This window comes from Macrobrachium rosenbergii, chromosome 42 (genome assembly GCF_040412425.1).
Source record: "Macrobrachium rosenbergii isolate ZJJX-2024 chromosome 42, ASM4041242v1, whole genome shotgun sequence".
NCBI lineage: Eukaryota > Metazoa > Arthropoda > Malacostraca > Decapoda > Palaemonidae > Macrobrachium > Macrobrachium rosenbergii.
Window position 1 is genome coordinate 42,911,492 of NC_089782.1, and position 19,830 is coordinate 42,931,321.

Here is a 19,830-nt window from a genome sequence, read left to right on the forward strand (position 1 = left end):
GTAATCTAAGTTATCCTTGTTAATGAAGCATGTAAGTGCCACTGAGCTTTTTATCAACAAATTCTTTAAACTCCATTGAAATTTGTGTTAGCTTGTCAAACTACAGATAGGCTACAATTAATTAAATTATCTACAACAATCACATCAACTCCAACACTCTTTATTGCTGTCATACAACTATTTTTAACTTCGGGTTTTATGACCCAATAATTCAAGCGTACAAAATTTCTTCATTTCACTAATCAAATTACAATGAATCTTATTTAATGCACTGTAATCATTAGCGAATTTTCAAGCTAATACCTTTAAATAACACCAAAATCCATTGACAGTTATTGGTACTATCCTTGTAATCAACAATTTCTGCGTTCAAAGTTTTTGCACACTGTTATACAAGCAATTATGTTTAAATAATTAATCATTTCACTAGTAAATCCTCCCAATTATGAAAAAAAAATTTATAAATGCAAGCTACTGTGACCATGATTTAAATTCCACCCACAGGATTAGGATTTTCCTAACTGCAGGCAAATTCAGGAATGGTAATTAGAGGTGAAATGAGACTGTTTCAAACATAACGCAAAAGCGAAAGCAATGAAATGTGCAAACGGTGCCAGGCTCAACTATAATTAGGCTTTCGAGAATCTCATTCTGGAAGTCCAGCACTGCTGAGCCTCATAAATAGGTTATTCAGTTTCACCCAGCACTCCTTTTTAAGACTTATTCTACCAATTCATGCACAGCATTTTGAGGAATTTGGGCGTAAATTTTGATCTACTAATACGTATTTAATGCTGTTTACTATACCTATAACATTATATCATTGTTATCGTCCTGTAAGGTTGCAACATGCATCAATATCTTTATTTCATGGTTAAAAATTACTTTTGGTTTAACTGCGCAAATGTAATACCGATAGGTTTGCTACCTGAGTGTCCTAACTCGTGTTTACCTGAAATCGGGTCATTTGGCCATCTGGACGTGACTGATAACTTTGGTAAGGAGGAAAGGGCATCAGAATACTTCAAGTAATTCCTTTATCTTTTCTTCATTTTAGAATAGAATAGAACATAGAATTTAGGCCAAAGGCCAAGCGCTGGGACCAATGAGGTCATTCAACGCCGAAAGGTAAATTGACAGCAAAAAGCTTTGAAAAGAGTAAAAAGAGGAAAACCTCAAAGCAGTTGCACTATGAATCAATTGTTAGGGGAGGGTGGAAAGTAAGATGGAAGGAAGTGAATATAAATGGAGGTAGAGTAAAAGGAATGAAAGGGGTTGCAGCTAGGGGCCGAGGGGACGTTGCAAAGAACCTTAAGTAATGCCTACAGTGCACCGCGTGATGTGCAATGACGGCACTAGCCCCCCTCCGGAGTACCTGCATTTTAGAATTTTCAGTTTATTAACTTGTTAGTACTAAATTAAATCAGTTCACAGTTCTAGATCTTCTTTAGATACTTGAAATTCCAAGTTTACTTATTTGGTAGTAGTGAGATTTAATGTTCCACGTTTACATTTTCCTGTCACGATGAAACTGTATTTAATCTCTCTCTCTCTCTCTCTCTCTCTCTCTCTCTCTCTCTCTCTCTCTCTCTCTCTCTCTCTCTCTCTCTCCCCGGAACATTATTCTTCGATTCCTAATTAAGAAGAGGCAGTGGCCCGAGCCTCCATGCTCTTTACAACCCATAATGTTCATGATGACCCATTGTCGTGTAACCCCGACCCACACTTACCGCTGTCATCAAATATTCATTGGAGCAGGGCAAAAATGGATCTCCCGCACGTGACGTATTGGAGAATTCCCCCCTTCCCTCACCCCCATCACCCGTCCCCCGGCCCCTCCTCTCCCTTCCCTCTCCTTAAAACGCAGCCGAGTACAGAGCCTTTGTGATCGTAAAGAGCAATTTTAAGACCCGGGGTTCGTGTCTCAAAATTCGACTGACTTGAAGTGACCTGGGATGGGAGAGCTTCTAAGGTAGCACAAAGTACAAGGAAGATGACTGACTTTCTCTCTCTCTTGAGTTTCGTGTCAAGCTCAGATCCATTGTAGCTTGTACACCAGACAGTTATAGTCTTTTGCGAAAATATCATACCTATTTTTGATGACCATACTCGCTGGAATGCCAGGTTACATAAACAAGCTGAAAAAAAACTTCATCTTTTATCTGGGTTTGGGACAAACTTGAATGTATAAATTCATGGCGAAGTAATGAAGAATATCGGATAACTCTGGACAACTGAAAACTTAGTGGAGATTAGGAGATCCATATACAATATTCGATTTCTATAATAACTCTGGAAATCTAGAAAGCAACTGCAGAAAAACATTCGCTACCCCGCAGTTCTCTGGTCATCACTTGAACAGTACCAGCCAATTCAAGCCGGAAGCCACTGGCACAAAAGCCTTCGTGCTCGTCTGTGGAGACATGGACGTGAGACCCGCAATTTCACCTCAAAAAACCAGTGCTTAGAATCTTGAGTCAGTTCTTAGGAAAAAATATGACCGGTAATGAGTCAGAACGAGGCCAGAGAGACACAAAAATAAATAAATATAAATAAATAAAAACCGACACAATTATAGGGAAATTTGTTTTGGTCGTCGAGGGATAATTATGTCCTCGAGGAAAATAAAATGGTTTCTTTCAGAGAAGGACTGTTGCCTTATCTCATGTCGACGTCGTACAATTAAGATTAATTGTTGTACCTTCGCGATCGATGCCCGGGAATTCTCTTTCGGCTGCCTTTGCAAAAAGAAATAAATATGCACAATAAGGACGATAAATCACTGTTTAAACACGATAAAAAGACTTCTTTCTTTTTTAGCTTGGTTGAATAAAGGAGGAACGGGGAAAGTAATGAAAATGGTGATGAAAAATACGAAGAAAAACAGTTAGAGACAAAGCAAAGACACGTCCTCGATTTGGGTTAAATTGTAGCACCATTCCGACTGATTCCTCACTTCCTGAAAAGCTATAAAACTTTCAGTGTTATCCAATAATTGTGCAGAAATTTCAACAGCCTTGAAATTCATGTCTTTCACATCGTTTTTTCTTTAAAATGAGAAGCGACTGAAATAATGGAAACGCAGTTTTTTTTTTTTTTAAAGAAACTCTGGTAACAAGAGCCTGTGAACTGACCTGTTTAATTATATTTTGATATTATAACCACTGCTACTCACATATTCGTAATCTTACCCATCACATTTTTTTTTGTTCAGAATTATAAAGAAAAGATTCATAATGAAATTACATATAATTTACATATTTACATATTTATTTACATATTTACATATGTAAATATAGAGCATATATATATAACTATACATATATATATATATATATATATATATATACATATATATATATACACATATATACAACTGAATCACGAAAATATGGAACGTTATGAATATATAAATAAGGACAAAATTTACACATATATACGTACATATAAGTTTATGTTAACTTTATCACATACACAATTGTTCTGTGCAATAGCAGAATTACTAAAAGGACCTCATTCAAGCTGGATGGTATCTAATGGAGTATTTATTCAGAAAAAGTTACAAGCTTTCTTGGACTTAACAGTCCACATTATCACTGTTAGCATACTCGATAATGTGGACTGTTAGTCCAAGAAAGCTTGTAAACTTTTCTCTGAATAAATACTCCATTAGATACCATCCAGTTTGAATGAGGTCCTTTTAGTAATAAGTGTATATGTATATGTATATGTATATGTATATGTACATTAGGAACATTATGCCACTACCCATAACAGAATATAGCCTTATCTATCTATCTATCTATCTATCTATCTATCTATCTATCTATATATCTATATATATATATATATATATATATATATATATATATATATATATATATATATATATATATAAACAAAATAACATTATTCTCCTCTGTTCAAATATTCCTCTCTCTCTCTCTCTCTCTCTCTCTCTCTCTCTCTCTCTCTCTCTCTCTCTCTCTCTCTCTCGCGTGCAAATCCTCCCCTCAATTAAAATCCAGCTACAGCGTAAAAACGTCCTCAGCAAAAACAATAGGTAGCAATCGAGAAAGCCATCAAGGTGGTGCATATTAAATTCCAGCTCTTTTTTCCGAAGACTTAACTTTTGATTTGACCTCACACGTGACGTTCCATGACTTCTGGTCAGTGGGAATCTGAGTGGGAGTTGCTCTGCCACCCACCCCCACCCCCCGCCCCCGTGTGGCTTATTTCTTGCTAAGTTTCTCGCTAGTAAGGGATTCGTGCATTTTTGGGTACGAGATTACAGTGTTGGTTATGTTTCGTGTTTATGTTTAGAATAAGAAAAGGTTTGCTCTGCTATTTGTTGGGAGCTTATGGGGGAATGATATTCTCTCTCTCTCTCTCTCTCTCTCTCTCTCTCTCTCTCTCTCTCTCTCTCTCTCTCTCTCTCTCTCTCTCTCTCTCTGGTGAAGTATCTTTATTAGTATTTTTCAGAGCTTAAACTGATAAATTCTCTCTCTCTCTCTCTCTCTCTCTCTCTCTCTCTCTCTCTCTCTCTCTCTCTCTCTTCTTAGTGAAGTATCTTTGTATTTCTTCAGAGCTTATACTGTTAAATTCTCTTCTCTCTCTCTCTCTCTCTCTCTCTCTCTCTCTCTCTCTCTCTCTCTCTCTCTCTCTCTCTCTCTCTCTCTCTCTCGTGACAAAGAAACTTGAAAAAAGTAAAATTTTACAAATGACATTTCAGAGTTTATCGCTATGATCTTAAACTAATCTGCTCTCTCTCTCTCTCTCTCTCTCTCTCTCTCTCTCTCTCTCTCTCTCTCTCGCTCTCTCTCTCTTTCTCTCTCTCTCTCTCTCTCTCTCTCTCTCTCTCTCTCTCTCTCTCTCATTTCCACTGAAACTGAGAGCAAAAGATTTGCAGTCAGTCTATGCACTGGTGACTTCAGCTAAATAGCTTAGTATTTAGCTTTTTCAACCATAGCATTATACTGCATTGGCTGCGTTGGGTTTGGTCAGTGCTTGGATGGTAACCACCAGCAAATACCAAACGCCGTTAAGAAGCAAGCTCCCGTGATCATAATGGGCATGAGGATGAGGCTAGCAACTCCATCCTATATGTCAATGCTTATAGGAGTTTGTAACAAAGCTTGAAAATCCAGTGTAAGCGGTAATGCATCACAAAAGACACGAAACCCCAATATAAACAATATCTGTGAATTGTTATCACGGAAAATGAAGGGTTATATATAGTCATTTTTCGGAGCTGACGATAAAATTCCCAGCTGATATCACTGAAGCGACTCGTGATTGGCTGATAGGCACCGATTCTGGGTTACAAGGATATTGGATGCGGATATTTACCGTCGGCTCCGAAAAAACAGACTATATAAACAAAGCGATTGCTAAACTTTCACCTATAGATACGACGAAGCTTAATGATAATATATTGAAGATAAAGAGCAATAGAATTAATGTTTCTATTTTGCCACGACTGATCAGGGTTACAGGTTTTCCTTTAAATAACCGATTGAAAAAATCTATATTAATATTGGTAATTATAAGAAAATAATTACAGTAAATAAAAATACGAATTTTAGTACCAGTTGGACAAGGATATATCATGAAAAATAATAGCAAAAACAACTACAATAGTAATATTAATGATAATATTAATGTCATTTCATTTAAGTTTTTATTAGGGTTTTATGATGGTCTCATGATGAGCTGGCCTGTTGGGGAGTTAATACTCTACATGATTATTTATCAGATCTTTTTCCAGCTTCTCCAGAATTTGGAAACAAGGATAAATATGAGTAAACATGGAAACAAAAGATTAATATGACTAAACATTATACAATTTTTTTTAGTTACCTGGTCTTTCGATTAGCAAACCTTTCTTCGCTTCAGAGAGTCAAAGTCAGTCTTATACCACAGAGTGACGTGGGGATAATGTCGTGTAGAGAGACATGCATATTAAGCCTCTTAATTGAGAAGTGTATCTATACTTGAAATCTACTGACATGAATTTGAAATATCTTTAGATACTGGACTTTACCATAAGGTAAAGCAAGGCAAATTCTTTTCTGTATAGTCACGAAAATCAATTTTAAACCGCGGCAAAGTCCGCAGACAATTAAGTTTCTTGTTTTCATTAACGTGTCAAATACACGTATTTCTCGACGTCAATGCGTACCTCGGGGCACATCAATTCAAGTGAAAGTGAGCGGAATGAACCCACATAACTGGCGGGTTTTTTTGTCGCCTTTGCTAATTGACTTTTGTTTTTCTTTTGTTTTTCTTTTCCATCAGTCCCTCGACTGACTTTGGCTCCAGCTGTTTCATTGATTCATTAATTCCCTTGTGGGAATTCACGGACTGTTCGACATGCATACCTCTGGAATCAGGTAGGTTCTTCTGGAGCGTGAGTCACTTGTATCGAAATATTTATGTCTGATGGAATTAGTTTTTCTCAAGTTTTACAGCATTCATTCCTGAAGTTTTTTTTTTTTTCTGTACAGGGACCGATAGGAACCTAGGTCGTCTAAGTAAAGTAGGGCATTACATGAAAATGAGAGAGAGAAATAAAAAACAGTGGAGAGAGACCGAATATAACAAAGAAAATAATTGTGCTTTTTACAGTCTGGATAAAATGATTCAGGAAACGTATAAGACGATCGAGATTCATGTTCGGTTCGAGAAGTGATAAATACGAGACCATACTCAATCTATTTAACCTTGAGGGTTGTACAACAGGTGAGGTCACAGCTTACAACTTGCGCAGCCGCATTTTCGAGTTCATTATAGCCCTAGTTTTAAATAACTAATATAAAACGCAAGGCTGGTTTTATGTTTTTGTATTGATATTTAAGTTTCTCAAATTATGAAATGTGCTAAAAGGCGAGGTTTAACCTTTTAATTCTGGTATATTTTAAAAGAAAAATTATAGATTTCTCTTCTCATCTTTCATCATGGACGAAACAACACTTCATTTGACCACTTACAATGAAAGAAAACATTTAAAATCAAATCTCGGAGATATAAACAATTCTGAAACACTAAAATAATATCCTGTGTTTGAATATATTGAATTCTCAGTGGGTAGTTTTGACCTTCTGTCATGGAAAAGGGTTTATGGCTCATTAATGGGAGGAGCCGCTTATTAAATACCAGTCCTTGGCCTAAGAGAGGAGACAGATGTGGCAACGCATGTGCCACATTTCCCTTTATTTTGTTTTAAGAATGATTTAAGATAATAACCATTAGAAATCTGCGTATACTATACATAAATTGGTCACTTTAAGAGCTTTTTATTCAGTCTATTCATCAAATGGCTTCATTTTTCTCATTACACTTTCCATTACAATGATAAATCTGGCAACGCTGTAAATGATGCTAATCCAGCCTCAACTTTTATGCGACAGTAGCCAGAGTATAATCGAGTCGGATGACCCTCGATTTCACAACGTCCTCGTGGTACCTAGCGAATCAATAGACTGTTGCTTGATTTGTGAAATTTAGGTTGTCAAGCCAAGCACTGGGGCACTTTCGGCTACTAAACGCTTAAAGAAGTGAAAAGAGGGAGTTGGAGTGGTTGGACAGCAAGATAAAGAGATCCAAAATATTAAGGAGTTGACATACAGGATCTAAAGGTGGAACTGGGAGAAAACCTCACAACTGCACTAAGAAGTAATTATTAGAGAGGCTGGACAGCAAGGAAGTAGGAATGGAGGTAAAGTAAAAGTATAAAAAGTGGGTGCAGCTGGGGGCCGAAGGGACGTTGCAAATATACTTTAGGAAAGCCTACAGTGCCCCACGTGAAGTGCGCTGACTGCGACACGCCCCTACGAAGTCGTATTAAGAGAGGAATGTCAAGTGTGCTGTCCTTAGGTCACGTTGACAACAGTAATTTATTTAGACATGAAATTATTCTGGGTAATATATAAGAAATTTCAGAGTTGTAAATAAGAAGTGGTTCGTGTACGGAAAAAAAAAAAAAAACTATGATTTAAATTGAACTTTGTCACGAACAGTACACCAGTGCTCAGCTAACCAGCTCCAACTTCGACAGAGAACCAATTATCTCTTTCTTAAAAGAGCAAAGCTGAGACTTCATTGATCACTTCGAAATTTTCCTAAAAATAATCCTTTTGACTGGAACGCTCGAATGTGGTCCTTCTGAACTTCAGGGATTCAAATTCCAAGATTCCTTTCAGTCTTCGATAAGTCTTGGAACGTATTAGGGAATAAATCTTCCAAAATGTCAACAATTTGGAATCTGGAGCCGACACCCATCCTGAAAAGGTTGTATGGATCTTTCCTTTAGATAGTGACCCCCAAGGGGTTTTAACCCCGGTATGGTATCCACCTTTGCGACGTGTTCAGTACAAGCCCGTTGAGGATTTTTTTTTTTAACCCGGTATGTATCAACCTTTGCGGCGTGTTTAGTACAAGCCCGTTGAGGATGACCATAAAAACATAAACAAAAGACCATAAATATCATAAAGATAATGACCCCCAAGAAATATTAGTCCTCGATAACGACCCCCCAACTTTGTTTGGGGTCAATTTCTAAGAAATATCCGACCGATGGATGGTTATTTTAGAATCCAAAATGCTGACTAAAATATCTGAAAGGATTATACGGCAGAGGCGGACGGGACTGGAATCATCAAGTCCCCTTTTCCAGCCAGGCTCGAAGGAAAGACGGTAAGCCTTAGGAACTTCATTGAAAAGAACTCTTAACACTCAGGTAAAAAAAAATATATATATATAACAATTTTGATTTTTATAATTTATAATATATATATATATATATATATATATAAAACTATCAAAATGAGCAGACGTTCGCAGTTTCAAACATTCAAGTTTTGACGCTTGAAGCTTTATTCTTGTAAAACATAAACTCACTTGTATTTACTTTAAATACCATTAAGTATGGAGGCAGTATACTTATCTCAGAAGTCAATGCACTAAAACTTGCAACGTACTTCAGGAGTCTACTGCTGCAAGAGTAGGTCAATATATAGAAATATCCATATATATATATATATATGTATATAATATAATATATATATATATATATATATATATATATATATATATACATTATATATGTATGTATATATATATATATATATATATATATATATATATATATATATATATATATATATATATATATATATATAATATATATATAGTATATATATATATATCTGTGTGTGAATATATGTATATTTGTATAAACAAACAAACAAACACACACAACACACACACACACACACATATATATATATATATATATATATATATATATATATATATATATATATATATATATATATATATATGCCAAGAAGAAATATAGCCTTGGCCTGTCCATCGATTTATCTCTTTATAATATAAAAAGATAAAAGTCCGGTGACTATTTCCTCCTTGAACGGCAAAGACGCTATAAATCTCTTCGATTTCCATTCACATCCGAAAGGAGGTCGTAAATCATTATATATTATTTATCGTTACAAATCAAGATACAAAAGGAAAAAGAATTAAATTCCGGGTAAATTTCGCGAGTCGATATCGCGTGACAATAACTGCCCACTCGCCTGCTTTTTGACGTCCCTCCACCAATCAGGGATCAGTGCCATCGCTATTGCCGTCTCGGGGTGTTGCGTCCGTCGCGTTGATTTTCGTTCGGTGCGTCAATACATCGTTTCAATTCATTCGTTCTTTACGATTTTTGTTAGTTTACCGTTTCGTAATAACTAAAACACTGTATATAATGGGAATCAATCGAAATCAGAGCTGAACGAATCAAATGAGACTCATTTCCACTTTCTGAAAAGTGGCGAAACTTTATGAAATGTTGCCCCGTGACTGGATCAGTGTCGTGGCACCCACCTGTGACATCACGAGCAATGGCGGCCTTTCAAGGGGGACTCCGCGTGACACGCGATCTCTTGTAGCGAAGGGCCAACCCCCTTGGCACGGTGACCCCCTCGCAAACGTCAACACCGACCCACCTGGGCCGGAAGTCAGTTTAGGACACAGGTGCGCGGGAAGAAAATCGTGAAGTTGAAAAATCAGTGAAGAAGAAGAAGACTTTTTGATTGTTAGTGAGTGAAGAGGAAAGCGATTTTTCGTGGATGTGATTTCGAAATACAATATTAAAAATTTGTGATATTATAGCGCTAAAGTGACGATGTAACTGACAGAAGAGTGAATTAAGTTGTTATGTGTAATTCAGTGCCGTAAATTCGTTGTATGCAAGACAGGAAATTGATGACATCGTAATGAGGATAGGCCTATTCCTAATGGATCTAACCGTATTAAAGATTATCTCAATGCTGTGTGTGTTAATGTGCAGTCTTATTAAAGAGATTTAATATATAACTTACCAAAGACATAAAAGTAGTGGAATTTTATATGTAAGACGCCTTGCAATATTGACGTAAACTAAATAAAAATATAAATAAACTATAAATAAAGTAAACTAAATAAACCATTTAACCAAGACGTTTTTATGAAGCGAAGTATTAAAACAAATAGCTGTGAAAGTGTGGCAATAAATAAAGGGTTAAACCAATCAATAAAAATAATAATTCGATATTATTTTAAACAGTGTAAATGAAAATACTGAGAAGAGATGAGACGGAATTGTGAAACTTTATAAAAAAAAATCTTGACATTAACTGATGAAAATCCAAATAAAAAAAAAACATTAATTAGTGAAATTTGAGAACTCAAAATGTTAACTGATGAAAATCCTAAATACCATAAGTGAATGTTAGTGAAAAAATCACTTTTATGACGTTTGGGAGAGAGAAAATAACGGATTACAAAATTTAAGGGAAATAATAATAATAATAATAATAATAATAATAATAATAATAATAATAATAATAATAATAATAATAATAATAATAATAATAAAATAAAGATTTAAAAATAATTACTAAACAACTGCAAAAATATAATAAGTGTTTCCCCCTGCTTAAAGCGAAAAAGCAATTTTATTATCAACAAAAAAACTGAGAAGGATATCTTAGCGGAAGAATTGTAATTAATATTATTATTCAGAAGATGAAACCTATTCATATGAAACAAGCTCACCAAAGGGGCCATTGACTTGAAATTCAAACTTCCAAAGAATATTAAGGTGTTCATTAAGAAGAAGCAAGAGAAAGTAAAGGGAAATACAGAAAGAAGAGATACCACTTATTAAAAAAGAAAAAATAAATTAATAAATAGATAAATGGATAAAAATGTATTAAAATGAATACTATACCGCTAGACCTAACGTTACACTTTATGTTTTAAAAATTATTTATTTTGTTTCCAGTAAAAACTCCTACAAAGAAAGTGAGGAAATAGGAAAAGACAAAACTTCTCAGTTTCATCCTTTGAAGGAAGACAAGGACTTATCCGACAGCATAAAAAAATAGACAATAAGAAAATAATAAAAACATCAGCGCTTACGCAAACTAAACTTAGGCCGACTCTGAACTGAAATAATCGCCTAAGCTTCAAATATTCACATAATAAAAGAAATGGGTGAGTATCAGTAATTGAGTAAATTTACTATTAATAAGCTAAAAAAATTCTAATCAATACGAGAAATATGTATATATCAGAATCGTTTATTGCAGATCAAAGAACATTAAAGCACTTAAAAATGAGAGAAACTTTAGCTTATCAATATCCTTTCTTAATTATCTAACACTAAAAACAAAAAGGATAAAAATACATGTACTTCTCCTCCAGCCTTCTCTTTTATTGAATACATTTTTAGAATTTCCTTTGTGTTTACAGTACATTATGCCCGGGAGGCTTTTGTCGGCTTGCTGTATAAGAATATGTACCTTAGCAATAACAATAAGATTATGCTAAGAAATTTACAGTCTCGTGAAAAACAGTGTAATAAAAATCCACAATTATATACTAAACTGTATTACTATGTAAAATACAAAAACAAGGTAAAATGGTTCACTATATAATTGTGGATTTTTATTACACAATAACACTAAAGGTAATAACAATGCTGACGAATATAATAATAATCATGAATCGCAGAATGAACGTGACAACGCAATAACGTTGAACTAGAAAATACATGAATTATATCCAACGCTTAACTTCAGAAACAGTAACAGCGGCAAAATTACCGTCTTCGAGAGAAAAGAAAACGAGCGCCCGACGCTTCAACACTTAGGAAAACGTTTTGTGGCATCTTGCGCTGAACACCTAACTCTTTCTGTCCTCTATTGCAAAAATCACATCATGCTAGCTCGTTCAGGTGGTGTCACACAAACACGAGCATGCACGCGTTCAAGTTGGCTTGTAATATCGCGTACAAAGTGCAGCGTTCGGCGTCAAAATACCGAAGTAAAAGATGACAGAAAACCTTCTTACGCGTGACACCGCCGCGCGAAGGACGAGGGTGCGTTCATTTGCGTCACAACAGATTGAGCGGCAATGTTAAGAGGTTTTATTTTAACCATTTACTCAATGGGAAAAGATAAACAGAAATAAGACGCGTACCGACGAAGAACCAAATCAGCGCTACCTTCGTTTCTCGTACTTTTCTTCGTCGATAAATGTTTTATTTCGGGATATATTTTGCTGGTTTGCTAAATTTTTTATATATTCACTTTGTCTTAATTCATTTTACTCCTTCCTTATTCTCCTTACAATGTTTTTTCTTTTTCTCCTCACACCACTCCTCCCACCACCACCCCCTCTAAAAAAAAAAAAAAAAAGCGTTACGAATAATGGTAAAAAGTCCATTCACTAATTAAGCCAGTTTCAGACGTCACATATCAAGATATTATCGATTTTCTTGAATCAAGATAAGGATCAAGAGTGTTTTTAAAATGCACCGAACTTCTAACTCGACGAAGCCATTAAGCAACGCAGAATCCGCTCACTTCTTGCATGAGTGACCATCAATAAACGCAACACGATTATCATAAGTCGTCTAGAATATTCATGAAACTTGAACTGCGTTTAGGCTTCTGGTTTCTGGTGCCAGCGGCAATCGGTTATGCCTTCAGACTCAAAAGGCCAACAGATTGAGTGCTTCAATTTATATCCATTTCATCTTAGAGTACAAGAATTCGCAACTGATTCGGGCTGACACAAAGACAAATATTGGATTGAATATGGACGAAAATAGCACTGACTTATTCATTTCAACGGCTTTCAGGCCTCATTGTGAATCATTGCTCATTTTTTTTCAAATTGCTAAAGTTTGGTACAAATTTCAGCCAAGCTTCGTATTTTTCAAGGTAATTTCGCTTACGCTTTGGACCGACAAAGTTAACAAAAATAACGAGAATTACATTTAATTATTTGCATAAAGAAATCAGAAGCATCTAAGATGATCAAATTTAATTAAGTTTTAACAGATCCTATTTAATCAAGTTTTAACACTCGTAAATTATCTCTGAAAATTAGCGAACATGCCTTAAATGGAGGCGCTGAAGGGAGATAAGAGGTTCGATGTGGGCCAATGAACTCTGACCCGCCAGCAGAGACGCACCCGAATTATGCATCTCATTTACATTTTCGGGGAAAATTGTCCTTCTTTTTCTGCGCTTAATTCGTCATTTATTTATCTGGCCGTTTTATATATTTCATTCACCGAATTTTTTACATTTTGCTTATTATTTTTCATATTTTCAGCTGAAATTTGATTGTCGTTTATACGTTGTCTCTGTTTTCAGTGGTTTTCCGACGTAAACATTCTTTGGCTTTACGATCCTCTGAATGCAATACTTGGAGTGACTTGCTAACCTTGGGAAAAATTAATGAAGAAGAAAATTTAAAACGGATAAGGATTTGATGCTACTGATAAAAACGACAATAACAACGATATTTAGTAATAAACTTTACTTTCGCATAAACAATGCGAAGGGCTTTAGTTATTATCATTAAACCTAACACGAGCGCCGCATTCACGTTGAACGGGGAAAAAAGATTACCTCACTAAGAAATTTTTAAAGATGTGAATGCCTTTAAAAATGGTAACACACAATAACGCACATTCAGAACACACAACACATACGCACAATTATATATATATATATATATATATATATATATATATATATATATATATATATATATATATATGTATACATATATATATTTATATATATATATATATATATATATATATATATATATATATATATATATATATAAATATATATATATATATATATATATATATATATATATATATATATATATATATATATATATAATGTATACATATATATATATACATGTATACATATATATATTTATATATATATATATCTTAATATATATATATATATATATATATATATATATATATATATATATTTATATATATATATATATATAATATATATATATATCTTAATATATATATATATCTTAATATATATATATATATATATATATATATATATATATATATATATATATATATATATATATATATATATATATATATATATATATATATATATATACATATACACACACATATATATTTTAATAGACATGTTTATTTCACTGATGCGCTGAATGTAAATAAAAACAATTAGATATACTTAAAACTTTTAACCATACTTGACTCTTGACTTTTAAATATTAAAATTCTCTAGGGCGTTTATAAAAGATAAAAATTATACCGCAAATGTCCATTTTTTTTATTTACAGGAAAACATTCAAAGTCAAACCAGGAGGAACTTTCAGAGTATAATAACGAAATAAAAAGTCGGTCTGTTCCTCTATTACTCCGTCATTCACAATTAACTGTTTTTATTCTATCCTACTGCTACTCAAACCTCCGATATCAGTTACGTTCGCCGTTGAAGCAGAATTTAAGAAATTTGCGGTTGTGGGTCACAAAAAGACCCGAGAGGCAAACTTGTTACGATACCTAGCTTTTGCAACCTCACTGTAAGTCATAAATGCTCTTAACAGATGCCCAAGGTCTGTAGCGAGTTTCCGTTTCCTAGCATTGATTTATTGGATTAAGTTTCTAGGCATACTGTACATCCTTATTAGCACAAATGGTTATAGGAGATTACGTCCCAGCGGCTGGTATTGTTGGTCCTCGTTGTTGTACTGCCTTTTTTTTTTTTGGGAGGGGGGAGTTGTATGCGATGCTGGCCTCTCCCGCCCTCATTGTTACCCACTGCCTCTCATAGAAGATTTTTATAATTCTGTCGCATGTTTGTAATCACTGATTTTTATTTTTTTTTTAGGATAAAATACTCAATTTTGGTCGGCAAACTAAATACCTAATTCTGGTAGGTAAATTAAATACCCAATTTTGGTCGGCAAATTAAATACCCAATTTTGGTCGGCAAATTAAATACCCAATTTTGGTCGGCAAATTAAATACCCAATTTTGGTCGGCAAATTAAATACCCAATTTTGGTCGGCAAACTAAATACCCAATTTTGGTAGGCAAATTAAATACCCAATTTTGGTCGGCAAATTAAATACCCAATTTTGGTATGCAAATTAAATATCCAATTTTGGTCGGCAAATTAAATACCCAATTTTGGTCAGCAAATTAAATTCCCTATTTTGGTCAGCAAATTAGATCCCTCTTGCTATCCTTTTTTTTTATTTTGTTTACAGCATTCGTGTCTGATTCATGAATCAAATTTCGCTCTTACTGGTGAACAGAAATGCGCCTCATATTGTTGTTTGTTACGCAACTATAATATTAATAATAAAAAGAGACCCGCTTCTTCGAAAGCTTCGTCAATACGGATATGATAAAGGTTGGAATGGAGGAACATTTCTTTTGGCTTCATTTGACCCGTGATGATTCCCAATCGACCTGTTAGGATGATTATAAATTTTAAGAATAGAATTCAGAATTTACGCCAAATGCCAAGCGCTGGGACCTATGAAGTCATTCAGCGCTGAAAGGAAAACTGACAGTAAGAAGGTTTGAAAGGTGTACCAGGAAATTATTTTTAGAGAGGGTGGAATGTCAAATGGAAGAAAGAGAATATGAACGGAGGTACAGTAAAAGAAATGAGAGGCTGCGATTAGGCGCCGAAGGGACGCTGCAAAGACCCTGAAGTAATGCCTACAGTGTACCATGTGAGGTGCACTGACAGCACTACACCCCTACGGAGAGTTTTGCCCATCATTTCACATAAACTCATGTAATGGAACTACAGAAAATCAGAATCGTGCTTCTAATTTTCTTATCAGAAGTTAAATTATTTGTGTGAGAAGATTCATTAGAATTACTGTTCAGTTGAAAATGGTAGGTTAAAGACGCAGTTTTACGATGAAAGTGGAGACAAGTATTTTTTATGTCAGTCATTTATGGACAAATTTCTTGTGCAAAATAAATCACATATAGAAGGCAACTTGAATACAACGGCTACCGTAAAAAGGATGTTACACGGTTAGTCGTATTCTTTATGGAGTGCCCAGTTCCTCGTTGGGAGAGTGGGTTCCGTTCTCAGCTAGCACTCTGCTGCTGCGAGTTCGAATCTCCGGCCGGCCAATGAAGAATAAGAGGAATTTATTTCTAGTGAAAGAAATTCATTTCTCGCTATAATGTGGTTCGGATTCCACAATAAGCTGTAGGTCCCGTTGCTAGGTAACCAACTGGTTCTTAGCCACGTAAAATAGATCTAATCCTTCGGGCCAGGAGAGCTGTTAATCAGCTCAGTGGTCTGGTTAAACTAAGGTATACTTATGGAATGCCCAAGAGCCAGATCCCATGTTGGCTTAAATTAAACTAAACAATGCAGATTTAATATTTGTTATTAAATCTCGAGTCGCCCTCGAGGCTTACATTATAAAATGAAACATGGTTACAAATTACAAAACTTGATTCTAAGTATCGCCATAATATTTGTTAATCGAAAGTTTTCCTTCTAAAACAATGAAACATGGCTATAAAATTTGATTTTATGTATCGCCATTATATTTAGAAATTGAAAGTTTTCCTTTTAATGCACACTCTTGTTAGTTACCTTACTAAATACATTAAGAATAATTCAGCATTTTATTCGCATTCAATTTTCATCACCTTCGCTATCATGATTTTCTTTATTTCCTATTTATAGAAAGGAATATGCATTTTGCGATCTCTCTTTTTCTGCAATATATATATATATATATATATATATATATATATATATATATATATATATATATATATATATATATATATATAACCTTACTAAATACATTAACAGTAATTCAACATATCTATATGTATATATATAATCAAATTATACTTCAGAACGATGTACAGTAGGTCTTCACAGGGGGTGATCGCTTACTAGATATTAGATATTCTCTCTCTCTCTCTCTCTCTCTCTCTCTCTCTCTCTCTCTCTCTCTCTCTCTGTCACACACACACACAGACAAGAATCTGGCGAAAGCATATCCATTAAGTTCACTCACGCGAATCAATAAGCGTCGTAACATTGCAATGGAATCGATACATTACCAGGATTTGCAACCTGTGGCCTCGGTCGATAGTCGCGTTAAATGTTCCTGTTCTGGACGCGAACGGACGCTGGCGCGCACGTGCGCATTATCCTACGATGTGCATCGCACGTGGACGAGGTCTTGGCATATTAATTCATTTGATAAAGAGGAGGCACGAGTCTTCCGTGGAATAGATCATTTAAATAAGTGCATGCATACTCCCGCCTCTCGCTCGCTCTGATGGCTTGTCCAGTATTTAATGTGGCCTGTGTCTCGTGCAGGTCTTTCGCGGGTTTCAGAAAGAGCCACGGGACCTTATGTACTAGAGCCGATTATCTTTCACTGGTGGTCACCAGTCCAAGAACTTCGCAATTCAATGAAACAGAGCGTGATATCAAAACGGAAAAAAGAAGGGTTGATTGAGTGTAGCGCTCGAGATCTTGACTTGCAAAGAAAAAAATCAAATAATAATAAAATCAAAAGAAAAAAATCAAATAATAATAAAATCAAATAATAAAATAAAAACGTCGCTGGTTTACAACAGCCTTCAGCGGTCTTGTGCAAGCTGCAATGGGTTATGACGTGTCCCAAAATCCAAATGACTAAGAGTATATAAGAACTCTTAATGGCTGCCTCGCACAAAAATTCTAAATTCTACTAATCGACAGCGGCGTCGATGACCACAGGAATCGTAATGCCAGTTTACAAAATCAAATCGAATCAACTATCAGCAAACTTTAACCTCTTAATGTTATTTTCATATTTTTATTATAAGTGGTTTCCTTTCGTACCAGGTTCTGTTGCATCCCAAAATTGTCTTAATAATTCAGTGATCACTTTTTACCACTGCAGATTCAGTTGATTTCCGGACTTATTAATTTTTCTTCCTTCTTCAGGTTTTGTTGCATTCTGGTATGGTTTTAATAAAGTCAGTTATGATTTGATATCAGGTTCGGTTTCAGCCCTAAATTTTGTACTGGCCTTTTTCATTAGGCTATATTACGTCCCAAAGATCGCTCCTTTTTTCCATCTTGAAATTCTTTTGGATCCCGGAATTATTCATTTCACTTCCATTATGAGATTCTATTGCATCTAGGAATTATTCATGTCATATCCATTATGAGGTTCTATTACATCCCGGAATTATTCATTTCACTTCCATCATGAAATTCCTTCGCTTTCCGGAATTATTAATTTCACTTCCATCTTGAGATTCCTTTGCATCCCAGAATTATTCATTTCACTTCCATCATGAGATTCTTTCGTTTTCCGGAATTATTAATTCCATCTCTGAGATTCCTTTGCATCCCAGAATTATTCATTTCACTTCCATCATGAGATTCTTTCGTTTTCCGGAATTATTAATTTCACTTCCATCTTGAGATTCCTTTGCATCCCAGAATTATTAATTTCACTTCTATCATGAGATTCTTTCGTTTTCCGGAATTATTAATTTCACTTCCATCTTGAGATTCCTTTGCATCCCAGAATTATTCATTTCACTCCTACCATGAGATTCTTTTGCATCCTAGACTTATTAAATTCACTTCCATTATGAAGTCATTTTGCATCCCAGAATTATTCATTTCACTCCTACCGTGAGATTCTTTTGCATCCTAGACTTATTAAACTCACTTCCACCATGAAATCATTTTGCATCCCAGAATTATTCATATCATTTCCATCATGAGATTATTTTGCATCTCGGAAATATCAATTTCACTTCCATCATGAAGTTCTTTTACATCCCAGAATTATTAACGTCACTTCTATCATGAAAAGTTTTGCATCCCAGAATTATTCATATCATTTCCATCATGAAGTTCCTTTGCATCCCGGAATGCTCTCACAATTCCTATCTCTTCCTTTGCCAGGTCGCACCCTTCCAGTCCCTGTCCTGTGCCAGGTGTGCGGAGACAAGTCCTACGGGAAGCACTACGGCGTCTTCTGCTGCGACGGCTGCTCTTGTTTCTTCAAGAGGTCCATCAGGAAGGGCGTCAACTACTCTTGCATTTGTGAGTGAGCAAATTACCTCTTTTCTTTTTAACTTATTGTTTTTTTTTTTAAGGTTTAATAATGTGAAGTGTTGGAATTCGGTTTTTGTAGATCCGAGATGGAGAGGAATTCGGTTATTGTGGACCCGGGATCGATATAAATTCTGTTGTTAATGAACTAAGATCAAGACGAATTCTGGTTTTTAGTGGACCCGAGATCGAGACGAGTTCGGTTTTTAACGGTCCCGAGATCGAGACAAGTTCAGTTTTTGGTAGACCCGAGATCGAGATAAATTCTGTTGTTAATGGACATAAGATCAAGACCAATTCTGGTTTTTAGTGGACCCGAGATCGAGACGAGTTCGGTTTTTAA

At 35.0% G+C, this 19,830-nt stretch overlaps 1 protein-coding gene across 1 annotated transcript in view; it reads left to right on the plus strand.

The window, feature by feature from the left end:
- Window positions 1–9,853: 9,853 nt before the first annotated feature.
- Window positions 9,854–19,830, plus strand: part of LOC136827807 (nuclear receptor subfamily 2 group E member 1-like) — a 54,751-nt gene continuing 44,774 nt past the window's right edge. The window contains exons 1-3 of the mRNA XM_067085265.1: window positions 9,854–10,041; window positions 17,745–17,851; window positions 19,338–19,478. Of these exons, the coding sequence (XP_066941366.1) occupies window positions 9,854–10,041; window positions 17,745–17,851; window positions 19,338–19,478 (436 nt within the window). The remainder of the gene's footprint in view (window positions 10,042–17,744; window positions 17,852–19,337; window positions 19,479–19,830) is intronic.